Raw genomic sequence first — 13001 nt, 5'->3', positions numbered from 1 at the left:
TCTGAAACCCCATTTACAAGAAGAGCTGGATACAGAAATCCAGGTCTTTGGCTCTTTCCAGTAGGTATTCCAGCTTTTTGCCAAATTGTTCAAGCCAAATTATTTTGCCAAATTATTATATTTGCTGAATGCTTCCCTGAGTGTCATTTGGCTTGTAGCGGTTTGTCCTTCATTTTTCTAAGAGGAACAATGACCCTAACAGGTGATGTCTTAATTTGTGTGTAAATTTTAATTAAGTGAGGAAGAATTGCATAAAGTCATCAACCTCACTCTCCCTTCTAGAATCACTGAAGACCAATAGCAAGACAAGAGTCAGGATGACTAGTGATGGCCTAGAATGTATCTCTGACCAATCTCTAAGAACAAATGGCACCTGTTTAAGTCACCTTCATGGCCATTAGAACAAATTGTTTTCATCTACTTACTCTTCTGGGGGAAGTCTTCTCATGCTTGAGGTAGACACCCCATCCCTTAAATCACCAGTGGGTTTGTAGCTTATAAGTTACCCTCAATCTAGGTTAGACCATTGGCTGAAATAGTTTACTGAGGGTGTGGCTGCTGTGCAAGTTACAGTTTCTTGGAGCCACTGGTGAGAGCTGGGTAAAGGATTAAACCAAAGGTAGATAAACAGTCCTGAAAAGGACAAGCCATCACACCAGAGGTACCAGTCTTCCTTGAACACTGATACACACCTGGCATGTAGAACATCTATCTCAATAGCCATGGTTCAACCCTCTGTTTTCTCCCAATCAGAACTGCTAATATCCATTATTGGAAAGCCAATATATCAGTAAAAATATCTTTGAAAGTTCCATTCTTCCCATTTATAAGTATCCTTATATAAAATACATGGTACAAAACTCTGTTTTTCATCACTTGCAACAAATAGAAGCAGAGTTTACAAGTTGTGATCTTAAATCTCATCAGTCAGAAACTTAGCTTAGATATTTAATCCAACTAACATTAGATGACAAAATACCTACAAATTAAGATGAATAAATATTTGCAATGATGAACAAACAGACTGTTCTCTAACCAAGCCAGAGAACATTAACTTTAGCTGAATGGGACCCCTTGATAGACCGTTATGTGCCAAAACCCTAGGGCAGAAGGCATTTCCTTCATTCATTCCAAAGACATCATATCTAAAACAGATGAAATGGAGGCTGCGGCATATGTGAATTCTAGATTATGTGCTTCAAGAATGTTGCCCCAAAGCTAGGCATGGACTAATTGATCATGGAGCTAAATAAATAAATAGCATTTTTTCAAGATGATGAAGTCCATCCTCAAAGATCTCAGCTATAATATTAGAAATAAAAACAGGGAGTTACATATTGTAATTACCTTAATGTTGTTGGATACAATTCGGAATTCACCAAATAAACTATTTCAAAGGCCATGGTAATCCCCAGTCTTCCTATGGTAGCTACTGTGGTCCTCAACCATGGTATCCCTGGAAATAGAGAGTTTACGAGAGAAATGTTACAGATTTAATGCAAATGAAACCTAACCATAAAAGCATTCGCCTAGACCCTCCCAAACAACCCTGTAGTTCTTGATATATATATATCAAAAGGAGCCAACATACTATGCATATGTTATATACACACATATGCATATACTCAAATTTATTGGGATAAGTACCCTCCTAAGATTCTCCTCTCCAGTTACAGTTGACACTGGAGAACAGAGCTATAACAAAACCACAGAATAAAGAAGGCAAAGTTTTGTTTTGGATATCTTTTCTTCAATTCCTAAAGGTTTCTATGTTGTCCTTCATACAGGATTTTCAAAACAATATCTTTGCTATTACTATTCTTATTTTATGTTATACTTCTCTCTTATGCTCTGCTTTCCCCTTTATTTCATCTTAAAATCACTTAGCAGCATCAGTCCCACAAAACTAGAGCTGAAAGCAGTTTTAAAATACATCTAATACAACCTCTTCATTTTACAAATGAGGAAAGGCTAACTGACTTCCTCAAAATTATGCAGCTAGTAAGTGGCAGAGTTAGGATTTGAATTCAGGTCTCATGACTCTAAGTTTAATGTTCTTTCCACTATACCAAGCTGAGCTGACACTTTCTTCCAGAATGCCAGGCAAATCCCTATGGTGAAGTCAAATGAGACTGCCACATGAAAGGGCTTTAGGAATGAGACTATTGAGGAGAGAAAAACCATGATTTTAAAAAAAGAAACCTTTACCCTCCATCTTAGAATCAATACCATGTATTGCTTCTAAGGTATAAGAGCAGTAAGGGTCAGGCAATGGAGCTTAAGTGACTTGTCCAGGGTCACATAGCTAGGAAGTGTCAGAGGTCAAATTTGAACCCAGGACCTTCCATCTCCAGGCCTGGCTCTCTGTCCACTGAGCCACCTAGTTGTCCCCAAGAACCAAGATATTTTATGTCTCTACAGGTCAATAGGAAGGGCTTGGGCAGAACTGAAGTATGAGCTGAATAATTCTCTCTGTTTCTCTCACTGTCTGTCTGTCTGTCTGCCTGTCTGTCTGTTTTTCCCCTTTTCTCTATACACAGATAAGCAATTTTTCCAACTGCTAAAGAAATATCCCTAGTCTTTTGAGGGGTGATATATTTGTATTTTGAATATGTAACCAAAAACTGCCCAAAATATTCCTGAAAATTCCAGGATTCCAATTGTTTAAACTGCTTTTCAGTCATGTCTGACTCCTTTTGACCCCATTTGGGTTTTCTTGTACAAAGATACTGCCATTTCTTGCTTGCTATTTCCTTCTCCAGGGTATTTTACAGATGAGGAAACTGAAACAAACAGGATCAAGTGGCTTGACCAAGGGTCAGAGAGCTAGTCAGTGTCTGAGGCCAGATCTGACTTTAGAAAGATGAGCCTTTCTGACTATAGGACCTCAGTCTATCCACCACCTATCTACTGCCCTATGTAGATAGTAAGCCATGTGAAATAAAATCTTTGGGATGGCTTTGGCAACACACAGATATGATGCTCATTTTCCTACCATCAAAGTAACTCATTCATTCATTCCTTCATGAAATAGTTATTAAATAAAGATATATTTAAAAACTTAAACACATTTAAATATAATAAATATATACATATTTTATTTAAATAGAAATTAAATTTTATTTAAAATAAAGAAATATTTATTAAATAACTTCTACATTCGGGGTACTGTGTTAGGATAAGTTAACTGTATTAGCTTAGAAATAAAGACATATTACCTTCTCTGCAGAAACTTAAAATAATTGCCAAAAGTTTTCTCAACATTTTGGCTACTTCTATCTGGTCTTATATTTATAAAGCAATCTAGAATAATGACTTTTAATAAATTGATGCTGACTTAATAATGTTATTGTTACTACTCTCCATTTGATATTCAGCAACATAAAATTGTTTGAGTGACATAAAACAAAAAGATATGGCTTTTTATTGGCACACAGTGTGGTACAATGGAAAGCAAATTGGGATTGGCTACAGAGGTTTTGTGATCAAATCTCAGCTTCTCCATTTCCTAGATCATTGATGGTTCATTGATGAACCTATGGCATGGATGCTAAATATGGCATGTGGAGTGCTCTGTGGGCACTTGGCCACCTTCTCTCCCCTCAAAGTTTGTTACAAGAAAGACAGAGGGACTGGGATACAGCTGCTCCCCTCCCCATCTCTGCCGTGCCTGATGGCATTTTTTCACATCCCCTACCCCTCTGCCCAGCATCCCAAAGGGAGTGCATAGGGGGTAAGGTGGGCTCCCCCTCTCTACACTTTCTGAGGACATTCCTCCCTTCACCCACTCTTCCACCCAGTAGCCCAAAGTGAGTGCTTCCTCCCTCCCCTGTGAGGATTAAGGGTGGATTCAAGGCATGCTGAGCACTGCGGGTGGGGGTGTGGTACACAGCATGTGGTCTCTGGGGGGGGTGCAGCACAGCACTTGGTCAGGGGGAGGGCAGGGGCCAGGCATTCCATCTCTAAAGGGTTCACCTTCACTGTCCTAGCTCTATGACTCTAGTTAAGGCTTTCTGAGCCAAAGCCATGAAAGGGCTCAGATGGATAATATGTATTCTCAATTATACATTGTATACATATAGTTATATAATGTATACATACATTAATTACACAAAACAGATAATGATACTTGTATGCAATATAGGGATTGACAGGAAAATACTTTTTTTTGAATTACAAAGCCTTGTATAAATGTGGATTATAAGAAAGGATTGTATAATAGTATGGTCTGTGGCATATTTATTAAATAAAATGACAGAACAGATAATACATTCTCTGTTTTGAATGAAAACTTCAATTACTTCAGTCACTGAGACATTAACTCTTTAGATCTGAAAAAGTTTTAGCCATTCAAGGAAATATATTCTTATTGCCAAAGAAATGGGCATTCTCATCCTACTGAAATAATTTTGTCCTTAACTTTGCCCAGATTGTTTATTTCTTTATCTGGGTCCATGTTGGATCTCCTTCCTTCCTTCCTTCCTTCCTTCCTTCCTTCCTTCCTTCCTTCCTTCCTTCCTTCCTTCCTTCCTTCCTTCCTTCCTTCCTTCCTTCCTTCCTTCCTTCCTTCCTTCCTTCCTTCCTTCCTTCCTTCCTTCCTTCCTTCCTTCCTTCCTTCCTTCCTTCACCTTACCTTTTGTCTTAGAATCTATACCCAATATCTGTTCAAAGGCAGAAGAGCAGTAAGACCTAGGCAACAGTAGTTAAGTGACTTGCCCAGGGTCTGACTGAGCCTAGATTTGAACCCAAGACCTCCTGACTCCAGGCCTGGCCCCATCTTAGGTCTTTCAAATAAAATAAAAGCTGCTTGGGGCAAGGACTTTTTATTTTTATTTTTGAATGCTCAGTGATTAGTATAGTGTCTAGCACACAGAAGGTCTTTTAACAAATGCTCCCTTAATGAATATTAAGGTAGAATTAGGGGAGAATCTGTCACAGTGAATTCAAATTAGTAAATATTCAGCAAATGAGGAGGGAAAGTCTAGAAAGTCACTAACAAAATAACAATCTAGCTTGGAGGAACAATGAGAAAAGCCTATTACTTTAATTCAACTTAATGGTTTCAAGTATTAGCATATACTTTCAGTGTAAACTCACTGAATATTTATCCATGGTCTGTTTCCCCCAGATAAACTCCACCTGCAATTCTTGAATTAACAGTTAAAGCAGATAGGAACATGAGAACACAATTGACTTTTGCTAAACTGCCATCTGTTCTAGCCCTGAACAGTTGTAAACATGTGTCTTATTCATGCTTTACTGTTGTTTAATGCAACAGTATGCCAGCTAGAGGGATGAAGAATCTAGTCCAATCCATTCCTTCAATGAGCAGGTGGTACCCAGTGCCAGGTGCAGGATAATGAAGGGTGGATATTGCTGCCAAAGCTCCCTGCATCGTGCCCAGATTTCACAATCGCTTCTGGCTTCATACTCTCCAGGAGTGAAGAGACTAGCTGCTGAAGGGGAAATAACTTTACTACCCAGGTTTGATACTTAAATTGTTTCTCTATTCCTCTAAGGCTTAGAGGAGTATTAATTATATAATATATAAAAAATAAAAATGAAATTAAGTATCAAAACCTTGTGTTGCTTAGAGTTTAAGTAAATTTAATTTGTAGGGCAGTCCACTAGAAATGAATGGTGGCAACAAAGATGCAAGATGAAGGCTGGATCTGTGATTAGAAACAAAGCAAAACCCAAGGACACCTAGTTTGTCATGCAATAGAATCCAGAGCCAGCAGACCTGAATCCGAAACCTAGCATGGCCACTTAATATCTATGTAATTTAGGGTAAGTTATTTCACTTTGGGTTCTTATTTTCCTCATCTTTAAAATGGTAGGGGTGGGAAGAGGGGAAAGAAAGGTTTGGACTAGAAAATCTCTAAAATCTCTTTCAATTCTGATCATATTATCTTAGACACTTTAGTAATATCTTTCATGAAATCATTTTTGGGGGGAACAACTGGCAAAGCTTAGGAAGTAGTGGATTTCCCCTTATTAGAGGCCTTAAAGCCAAGATTAGATGACTACTTGTCAGGAACGCTACAGTGAGAATTCCTTCTTAGGTCTGATTTGAACTAGATGACCAGTAATGTCCTTTCTAATTAAAAATTCTGTGCAAATTTTAGATGTATGAACTTGCATGTAAGCATGCTCAAATAAACATAAACCTAATGATTCAGTAAACTCTGGTTGAACATCTTCATAGAATCCCCTTGTCCTAGCAGTGTTTTGTTGTTCAATTATTTTAGTTATGTCCAACTCTTTGTGACTCCATTTGGGGTTTTCTTTTCTTTTTCCAATTACATGTAATAAAAATTTTCAACATATATTTTCTGAAACTATAAGATCTAAATTGTCTTCTTTCCTTCCCTTCCTCCTCCCAGAGATGGTAAGCAATTTGATCTAGATTGTAGAAGTATGATCATACAAAACATATTTCCATATCGATCATTTATGTGAGATAATACTCATATAAAGCCAAACCCTATTTGGGGTTTTCTTGACAAAGGTACTAAAGTGGCTTGCCATTTCTTTCTCCTATTTTACACATGAGGAAAATGAGGCAAAACAGGGCTAAGTGACTTATCCAGGGTCACAGAGCTAGTATATGGGGTCAAATTTGAATTCAGGTTATCCACTACACCACCGAGCTACGCATTAGGAATAAAATTTTAAAAATGAGATGGTTCCTAATTTCAAGGGTCTTCAAGCTTATAGGTTCTTCTCCCAATGAATACTTTCAGATTTCCTTTTGTCACACAATGCTTTTTACTTTCATAACTGACTTTAGGTTTTGTGAGGCTTGTATAATTATGGAATTGTAGAATTTTAGAGAGATGGAAAAGCTCTTAAGATGCAGAATGTTAAACTTGGATAGGACCTTGAAAACTCTCTGGGTGAAATTTTGAGTAGTTCCTACAGCAGGCCTGCAGCATTTAGTACTTGAAAGAGACTGCCGTGTCTACATTAAGCTACTTTGAAGAACAGATAGAATTTCTCCAGACACCCCAATTATTGGGAAATAATTGATCAAATGAGATATCATATGTAAAGCACTAGATAAATACTAGCTGTTTTATTACTGTTATTGTTTAAATGAGTGTAGGATTGAAAATTATCTCAGTTTTGAGATTTATCTGAAAGTACATCTGCACTTGAATCTGAAAGAAATCCGGGTAGATTGCATACCACAGGAGTACATCACACTAGCACAAGTGGTTTCCTCTTTAGGAATCTCTCAATAATGATAAAATCACAAGGATAGGATCTGCTCCATCCCAGTGAAATAAATAAACAAACCAGAAACCAATACAATCTTCCTAAAGTTAATGAAAATGTCTATCAGTACATTTTGTTTTGCTTCTGAAAATTTTTTGAAAGGGGAAGTTACTTTTCTCCGATAAAAACAAATTAATGTAATTTAAAAACCAGTTCTGTAGTGGCAATGCAGTGATCCAAACAACTTGGAGGAATTTATGAGAAAAAACACTATCTATATTCAGAGGAAAAACTGTGAGAGTAGAAATACAGAAGAAAAAACAACTGTTTCAATACATGGGTCAAGGGGACATGATTGGGGATGTAGACTCTAAATGAACATCCTAGTGTAAACAACAACATGGAAATAGGTTTCCATCAAGGACACATGTAATACCCAATGAAATTGCATGTTGGCTGTGGGAAGGGTGAGGGAGGAGAGGGAAGGAAATAATATAATTCTTGTAACCAAGGAATAATGTTCTAAATTGACTAAATAAATTAATTTAAATTAAAAAATATATAAAAAATAAAATACTCAAGAGTACCATAAAAAATAAAAATCAGTGCTGGTTTTAATCACCATAAATAAATTGGAATTGTGATTAAAAATAATATAAATAGATAAAATTCTTTATTTTCCAAATTTCATTCAGGGTGCAAAAATATGGGCTGATGCAAAGCTAGCCAATTTGAGGCTAGAATACTAGCAGACATTTTTTTGTGCATGCCTTGAACCAATTTTGACCACAAATATTTGGTTTTCTGGAGTGAAAATTAGCTGACTAGTGTTCTTCTGAAGAAACTCTTGGAACTGATGTTATTTTGCTTCTTCCCTTTAAGCAGAGATCTATTTTGGCTTAAGATACATTTTTTTCTAGCTTCTGTTAGGTTAAAGTTTAAATGTAAGTGTCTGTGCCTGAAAGAATTTCAAAGCAAGTTCTTCTAAGGATAATAAATAGTAGGATTCAGTTACAATTAAATGTTAATGATTAATATGGAATAGCAATTTCTTTTTATCAATAAACATATACTTAGCAGATTTTTTTAAGTCAGTGAAGCCAAGCAAAATCAATGATCGTACAGCACAGTAGAAAGAGTACTGTCTTCAAATTTATAGTTCCAGGGTTCAAATCTATGTTGGCCTACTTACTATATTGGCTTCCTCTGGGTCCTCTTCTCTGTAAAATAAGGGAGTTGGACTCTCTGATCACTAAGGTTCCTTCCAGATCTAAATTTATGATCCTATTATTCAAAGGGGCAGTTCCATCATCAGTATTTGCTTGTTCTGCCATAGGTTTTTAAGAGTTCTGTTCATTGAGCCAAGAGAACATTAAACACAGTAACTGAAATACTGTGAAATGATGAAATGTGAGAGACTTTGCTACTAACAGCAATACAATAATCCAGGACAATTCTGAGAGACTGGTAAGAAAGAATGCTATCTGCTCCCAGACAAAGAATTGTTTGAATAGGAAAGCAGATGAAAATATATGATTTATCACTAGTTTATTTGGGTATATGGTGGGGGTTTTTGGTTTTATAAGACAATTCACATACGAAAAATGAATAATACAGAAATGTGTCTTGTTTGATAATACATGTACAACCCAGGCTGAATTGCTGGTCAGCTTTGGGTGGGGGGAGAGAAGGAAGGGAGACAATATGGATCAAATATAACTTTGGAAAATGTGTGGAAATTTATAAAAATAAAATAAAGAAAAAAATTAAAAAATTTTTAAAAAGTTTTTTTCATTGATAAGTTCTGGAAAAATAGTTACCTTCTGGTAAGAATGCTGTAACAAGACATGCAATTCCTGCCACTATGTTGCTTGCTGCAAAGGGAAGGCGTCGTCCAATACACTCTATAGTTAGTAAGATCAGGAGAGCTCCAGGCAATTCCACAACTCCTGAGATAAAAAAATCGATATAGAGGTTTCCACCTATGATTCCCAGGCGCATGACAAGTCCTTGATAAACCACAGCACTTGTGAACCTGGAATAACATCAAGAAAAACCGGAGCCAAACAAATAAGTGATGAACTTCAATCAGAGTTGAAGACAAGGGGTCTTTGTAAAATTGACACACTTAAGGCTTTTAAAATTTAATGCAATTGGAACTTACCAAGCATACATTAGAATAAGTGTGCATTTCCTCATTTGGGGAGTCCTCACCAGATCTAAAAAGGATGGATTACTAACCTCCTCATCTGTAACAGTGATCTAAAGGGAAAAAGTAGATTTCGAAAGTAGTACATAGCAACAAACGCCTCGATTTTAGAAGCTAGACTTGTCATTAACGAAATTCAAGGCAGCTGAGTTATTGACCCTATAAGACTTATCCAGGGTCATTAGCCAGCTATCACATATTAATTTATAGCCTGGGAGTAAAGTTATGAACTTCCTATTAGTCTTCCATCCATGACACATGGACCAAACAAAAAGGTTATGGCTCTGCTGAGAATGCAATCCTAGCATTATTATCCATGGTAACTGTGAGCGAACAGGGAAAGAATGTGGCAGATTTACCATTTGCAAAGTGGACTGAATCTGTTATACTTTTGAAACTAGAAAGATGAATGTAGAAATAGCTAATATGTGTAGGCTCCAACATTGTATTTTCTTTTAGGGAAAAAAAATAGTTATGCTAAATCCAGAGACAAGGACTAAAAGTAATTAATTGAATCAAAGGTAAAAAGTGAGAAGGGCCCTGAGATAGCATCTAATTCAGAGCTTCCATTTTAAAGATAAATAAACTGTGGCCCACAAAAGTGAAAAGACTTACCTCCAATTTCCTCCCCCCACTCACTTTTTATTTTCTTCTTTGTTTTTCCAATCTCTATGATTCAACTATGTTGGGGGTTGAAAAGTAGCCATTCACAAAAAGACTCCTACCTCCCCCAACGCTTCCCCATTAGAATCCACTCATTTTTCCATCCTTTACATTCTGAATTCTGATCTTACCACTGGAGTGAAGTTCATTACAAAGTTAATAATAACCTCCTAACTGCTAGATTCAATGGTCTTTTCTCTTTTGTAAGAGAGGAATTTATCCAATTTGTGCAAGGAGAAATCTCTGATAGAAATCAGCTGTAGAGAGAGTGGGAGAGGTGCATCCTTACCTCTCCTTCCCTGGGTGAACCCACATAAATTGTCTACTACTTAGAATCAGGTCTGGCTAGTTTCTGAGACTAGGAAAGGGGGCTGAAGATTTGGGGAGAACCAAACCTCTCCCCAAAAAAAGGGTTAGCCCAGGATCCCAGTGATCCAAACAACCAGACTCAAGGAGCAACCCATCTCTCCTGCGCTGTGGAGTAATCCAAGGTTTGCGGAGGAAATGACAGTTAGTGTACTTAAAGGATCCAGAGGTAGAAGAGTCCATCCTGCCTCTCAAGAATAGCTGGGACTAAAAGAGGGGCAGTGTGTCATCTTACCAAAGCTTTTCCATCTAACTCTTATCCCCTTTCTCCCAGAACCATTCTTTGAGGAGAACTCCTTCCCTCAAGGAGACAAGACTGGGTTACCTTCCCCTAAAAGGAAGAGAGGGGAAGGTCAATCTCTTCCCCCTCTCCATTCTCTCAACTCTTTCCCTCTTGCCCTCCATTTCCCCTATGTGTTCCCTTTCAGGCCATACATTACACTTTCTTCATTCTTATTTGATGCCTCTGCAGCTTTTGATACTGTCCATTCTCTTCTCTATCATATACTCTTTCTCCATGATACTACCCTGGCTTGGTTCTCTTCTTGGCTTTATAATAATTTAAAAAATTTTTTTTTCCTTTTTATTCTGAAATCGATAAACATCAACAGACATGAACATTTTCCTGTACAAAGAAGAGAAAAAGAGGACTATATGAAGTCACAAATCTCCACTCACATACAGCTTGCTTTTTAATATTTCAAAATTAACCTGCTATTTCCAAAAATGTCTAATACTGGGCTCTGTGTCCTTTTCTGAACTTCCTTTTGCTATCTCCTATTAATTAAAAATTATAATATATTTTATTTATCCAACTATATGTCAAATCAATTTTTAATATTCATTTTAAAAAAAGTTGAGTTCCAAATTCCGTCCTTCCCTTATTGCAAAGGCAAGCAATTTGATATATTATATATGTAATGATTTCTGTATTAGTCATGCTGTGAAAGAAAACACAGACAAAAATAAACCACAAAAAATAAAGTAAAAAACTTTGATGCTTTGCTCTGTATTCAGACTCCATCACTTATTTTCTCTGGATAGCATATTTCATCAAAAGTCCTTTTGGAATTATCTTGATCTTTGTATTGCTGAGAATAGCTAAGTCATTCACAGTTGGTCACCATACAATATTGCTGATACTGTGTACAATGTTATTCTGTTTCTGTTCACTTCATTTGCATCTGTAAACCTCAAAATTTCTTAGACTTATAAATGTTGGAAATTTCACCATTGGGAAATTTCATACTTGAAAAATTTCCTATTGATAGTGGGTCTTGACTATTGGAATGTGAACCCCATTGGCATGGGAGGTTCCTTCTCCTTCCCTTTTTATGATTACTTTAGGACAGAAACCTTTTGCTGAACAATGGAAAGGACTTTGACCTATGCTTAAGCATAGAACAGGAATTTCTTTGAGTCATGATTGATTTTAGAATTGATACAATGGAGATACTTGGAATCAATCTCCACCCTATTCAGTCCTAACAGGATTGAGTAAGGGCTACAGCCTAGATCAAAATTTAATTATTCCAATCTCTACCCTACTCAGGTTAACAGGATTTAGAAAGGGCTGTAGCAAAGGATCAAAGATTTAATTATTTGAAAATATGACCTACAACAGACATGTGCAAAGCCAGACCTCTGGGTGGTCCTGGGTTAAGCTAGAGCCTCCATTGGCACAGGGAAATTGATGGACACGTAATTGGTAGATGTGAGGACTGAGGGGAGGGAACTTGGATGGTTTCCTTAAGGATAGGGGGGTCTGAAGACTGGAGGGGGTGGTTGAGGAGTTTGCCGGAGTGGTTGCGGTGTGCTCTGAGAAGCTTGCTCTGAAGGAAGCTGAAGGTGGGGGCCTCTGAGACTGTTTCTCCATTTTGGTCATGTGAGTAATAGGGACTGATCTCTTTTCTTTGCCCCAGCTATCTAAAGGCTTGGGCCTTTTGGCCCAGCCTAAACAGAAGGGGTATTTAAGCCCTATTCCCTTCTCTCCCTTTTTTCTCTCTCTCTATCTCTAATTCCTTTCTTCCTCCTATTGTAATTTAACTCCATAAAAGATTGACTGCTGACTTGAGTTTTCATTTAGGAATTACATAGCTGAATTCCTTGGCGACCTTAAATTAATATATATCAGTCTTTTAAAGTGATTTTCCTTGTCACACATCAGTCCATGTAAGTCCAAGTTTTTCTGAAATCACCCTGCTTATCATTTCCTACAGCACTATAGTATTCTTTCCAAATCATATACCATAACTTATTCAGCCATTCTCTAATTGATGGGCTGGGAATTTCCATCAATTTCCAATTCTTTGCCACTACAAAAAGAGCAGCTATAAATATTTTTGTATAGAAAGGTTTTTTTTTTCCTTTTATTTTTTAAAAATCTCTTTGGGATACAGACCTAATAGTGGTATTGTCGGATCAAGGGTATGTACAGTTTTATAGCCCTTTGGCCAGAATTCCAAACTGCTCTCCCGAATGGTTGGATCAGTTCACAAGTCCACCAATAATGCATTAGTGTCTCAATTTCCCCACACCTCTT

General features: G+C 37.1%; 1 protein-coding gene across 1 annotated transcript in view; it reads right to left on the bottom strand.

The window, feature by feature from the left end:
• The window catches only part of SLC22A3 (solute carrier family 22 member 3), a 154815-nt gene that overhangs the window by 20475 nt on the left and 121339 nt on the right, over positions 1–13001 (bottom strand). Inside the window, exons 6-8 of the mRNA XM_001381444.3 lie at positions 9386–9483; positions 9042–9256; positions 1348–1456 (exon numbers count right to left, since the gene is read on the bottom strand). Coding sequence (XP_001381481.2) covers positions 1348–1456; positions 9042–9256; positions 9386–9483 — 422 coding nt within the window. The remainder of the gene's footprint in view (positions 1–1347; positions 1457–9041; positions 9257–9385; positions 9484–13001) is intronic.

The sequence above is a fragment of the Monodelphis domestica genome, chromosome 2 (assembly GCF_027887165.1).
Source record: "Monodelphis domestica isolate mMonDom1 chromosome 2, mMonDom1.pri, whole genome shotgun sequence".
Taxonomy (NCBI): domain Eukaryota; kingdom Metazoa; phylum Chordata; class Mammalia; order Didelphimorphia; family Didelphidae; genus Monodelphis; species Monodelphis domestica.
The sequence above is the reverse complement of the archived record's forward strand: the minus strand, read 5'-3'. Positions and strand labels throughout refer to the sequence as shown.